This window comes from Uranotaenia lowii, chromosome 3 (assembly GCF_029784155.1).
Source record: "Uranotaenia lowii strain MFRU-FL chromosome 3, ASM2978415v1, whole genome shotgun sequence".
Taxonomy (NCBI): Eukaryota; Metazoa; Arthropoda; class Insecta; order Diptera; family Culicidae; genus Uranotaenia; species Uranotaenia lowii.
This window is the reverse complement of record NC_073693.1, coordinates 275,160,937-275,164,196: the sequence shown is the minus strand read 5'-3', so window position 1 is coordinate 275,164,196 and position 3,260 is coordinate 275,160,937. Positions and strand designations below refer to the sequence as shown.

At 38.3% G+C, this 3,260-nt stretch overlaps 1 protein-coding gene across 1 annotated transcript; it reads left to right on the top strand.

Annotated features, from left to right (window-relative positions):
- The first annotated feature begins 547 nt into the window (after positions 1 to 547).
- LOC129753444 (gustatory receptor for sugar taste 64f-like) lies at positions 548 to 2,646 on the top strand. Its single transcript, XM_055749267.1, has 5 exons — positions 548 to 637; positions 1,565 to 1,574; positions 1,670 to 2,291; positions 2,346 to 2,508; positions 2,596 to 2,646. Exons 1-5 carry the CDS (start codon positions 548 to 550, stop codon positions 2,644 to 2,646), a joined length of 936 nt encoding a protein of 311 aa, XP_055605242.1.
- The last annotated feature ends 614 nt before the right edge of the window (positions 2,647 to 3,260 follow it).

Here is a 3,260-nt window from a genome sequence, read left to right as displayed (position 1 = left end):
AAGTGTTGTGGGTTTTCGTTCAATGAAATCTGTGTGGAAATACATATGATCTTTTTAAACTTATCTACCTATTTGAAAAAAAAAATTGCACCAAATGGCTGCAAAATGTCTGCTGCTAAAAGAATTGGCATATCCTCAATGAGTTTTGTATGAGTACATTTTCAAAAAGAACAATAAGAATGGTTCCGGAGGCTATCAGGATTTTCCAGAGAAATAATTTCATACTTGTCGGGAATTCCCGGGAATGAAATTATGATTCCCGGGAATCGGGAATTCCCGAATTTTCAAAATTCCCGGGAAATCCCGGGACGGACACTCTATTCCCCATGCTGTTGAAAGAGAAGATAAAAAAAATATGAATAAAAGCAAATGGAAATATTTTTTGCACTGAAAAGTGCTGATTGAAAACATAGCTTTTTTCATTAAATATTTCTGTAAAGATGATAAGGAGATTTCTTTTCTGTTGAAAATTTTATATTATAGGAACTACAAAACTTTTCCTCATACAAAAAATTTATTTGAGGAAATACGTATTTCATTAGGATAGATGGGTGCTTACTATGTTCCGGATGCCTGTGAGGCCCTTATCTCCCCTATATTATTAACTATAAATTTTCAAACATTTTCTTTTGAGCTTTCATTAAAAAGTTTGTTGCAACTCACACCTTTTTCTTCCTCAAGCATGTTGTTATAAATTTAAAAATATCTGGTGTAACCAATAATTTTTCTGAATTTTTTAATCTGATGCCCCATCAACCTGCAAACACTTGATATACATGTGGTTTTATTATCTGTGGACATAAAGTTTTAAAAAGCCATTGAAGTTCAAAAGTGTTGCATGACTCCCCAGTTGACGATGATGATGCGGGCACTGAGTTAAGCTTAAAAATCTAAAAACAAAACTACGTGACCATATGTAGGTTCATATGTAGTAAAGACACTGACCATACTGACTTGACACTCGATTTCGTTTGTTGGATAATTTTTTCAACAGTACGCAAAGTCGATTCCAGAGTGCGCATCGATCGATTTGAAGAAATGCTATCCCAGTTAGAAAGTGTCACCCAACTTTCAAAAAAATATAGGCAATTTCTTCGACAAAATCGGGCTAAATAGGTACATTTTTCCTACAGGGCATTTTTTGTTACATTTTTCAGGTTCGCCACCTACCGTCGGTATTGCGAACCTGCAAAATTTGACAAAAAAAAAAGCCACAAAATGATCGAACTTTTGTTCTAAGTGTCATGTCAGTGTGATCAGTGGTTAAGAGTTCGTTGAGTTTCAAGAATAAAAGTTCTCCGGTGTTTCTTATCACACTCCCTCGATGGCCTTCTTATAGAAATCTTTTCGTAATCAAATTTGTATTCTCACGAGTATCTTAATTTGGTCGCATGGATGCATACACCAAAATTTATTTACCACATTTCATGTCTGCGATTGATATCTGCAACGAATTGCATAATGCGTCTGGTCATGGTTAGAGGAAGAAACCGCAGACGACAAGGCCATCGCCAAATTCGCATAATGACCTGCATCTGAATACTCTTTTCTTTAATGTTACTAGAATGGACTGAGTTAGGTTTCTACGATTCTGTTTATTGGTGTTGGATTCAATTGAGTTGATAATAAAAATCATATGAGCAGAATTTTACATTTATTTCTATTTTAGTATCTTGCATGTTTTTCTCGATCAACCTGATGATCTCGATCGGATTCACCATTCTGGCCCGTCGTTGGCCAGCCCTGATGACCGAATGGACTACAGTCGAGCGCAGTTTACCCCAGCAACCTCAGCTAGCGGGGCTGTCCCAAAGGAATCGCCGGAGGGTTCTGATCATCATGACGGTGCTTATTTTAAGTGCCCTTTTCGAACACGCTCTGGCCAAACCGGCCGGTCTCTATCGGGCCTACAAGTGCGGAATCACCGATCTGCTGGAAGCACATCTGATGCAGGCATTCCCGGAAATGTTTTCCTTTCTGCCGTTTAGTATTCCTTTGGGTTTTGCTGCTCAGATAATTACTAGCTGGTTGACCTTCTACTGGAACTATGTGGATCTTTTCATTATAGTGCTTTGCATCGGATTGCGGCAGAATATTCAACATGTCAACGAAGTTATCCTCCAATCAAAGGATCATTACCATTCGGAAAAATTCTGGCATGATCATTGGAGACATTTTCAAAAGGCTAGTGGATTAGTTCACAAGTTGAAAAAGAAAATGTCCTATTTGGTTGTGGTTTCGTTCTCGAACAATACGTTCTTCATCTGTATTCAGTTGATTGGAGTTTTAAAGTAAATATTTTTTTAGATATATAAAAATCGTGACTGATGATTTTGGTTTTGCAGACCTGCTCCTGGATTCATTGTGGCCGTTTATGTTTGGTACTCGCTCGGGCATCTGATAATTCGAATGATATTTATGACGCTTTATGCTGCCGATGTTTACGATGAATCTCGACGTCTGCTGCCGCTGTTCCGTTCCATTCCAAATCATCAGTACAATAAAGAGGTGAGAATTACTTTTTATACCAAACCACTAACATTTGTTTTTTAAACAACTTAACATACTGAATTAATTCAACCTCGATTGTTATAGTTTACAAAACAAAAATCCGTGTTACATGACTACGTACAGACTATTTCCTAAATCCTTCACAATGGAATTCCTACTTTGCCATCTCCACTTTATAAAACTTCTCTTGAACTCAAACATTATGGTATTTTGCTATTAGAAAACTAATTGTTTGAATGAGCAAGCAAATACCTGCTCTCAGAGGTTGTTCATTATTTCTTACAGTAAACAGATCTTCAGGATTAAAAGGTCTTCGGGTCAAAACGTGGTCAAACTAAAGTCACCTTACCAACTTTCTTAGCCGCAGACTTTGAACTGCTACTCCAGGCTAATAGTTTTTTGGGTCTTCGTAAGGTTCTGCTTATCTATCGCCCTGTATTTTTCAATTGGGCATAGTTTTGGTATGTTCGGAAGGTTCTTATCCTTGGGCACAAGGTTTTTTTTATCACGTGTTCACCCAGGTGGTAAATCCTTTTTATGGATTGCATTCCAAGGCACGACTAGCCACCACTTCCCTCAGTATGCTACTCTGGGTCCATGGGTACAATTGGTCGACTCTGGATACTATCTACCCCTACGCCATAAAGTCCACCTGGGGCCTCTGGTCATAATTCCCATCCGGACCTGCATCAAAGGCTGTACTCGAGATGGGAGATCAAGTCCGCGCTTAAGCGCTCATCGGCTTACTC

Coding starts and splice junctions, on each gene's coding strand:
- LOC129753444 (XM_055749267.1), top strand. CDS start 548: ATGGGTGCTTACTATGTTCCGGATGCCTGTGAGGCCCTTATCTCCCCT. Junction 2,292..2,345: donor CAGTTGATTGGAGTTTTAAA/GTAAATATTTTT, acceptor TTGGTTTTGCAG/ACCTGCTCCTGGATTCATTG. Junction 2,509..2,595: donor ATCATCAGTACAATAAAGAG/GTGAGAATTACT, acceptor CGATTGTTATAG/TTTACAAAACAAAAATCCGT.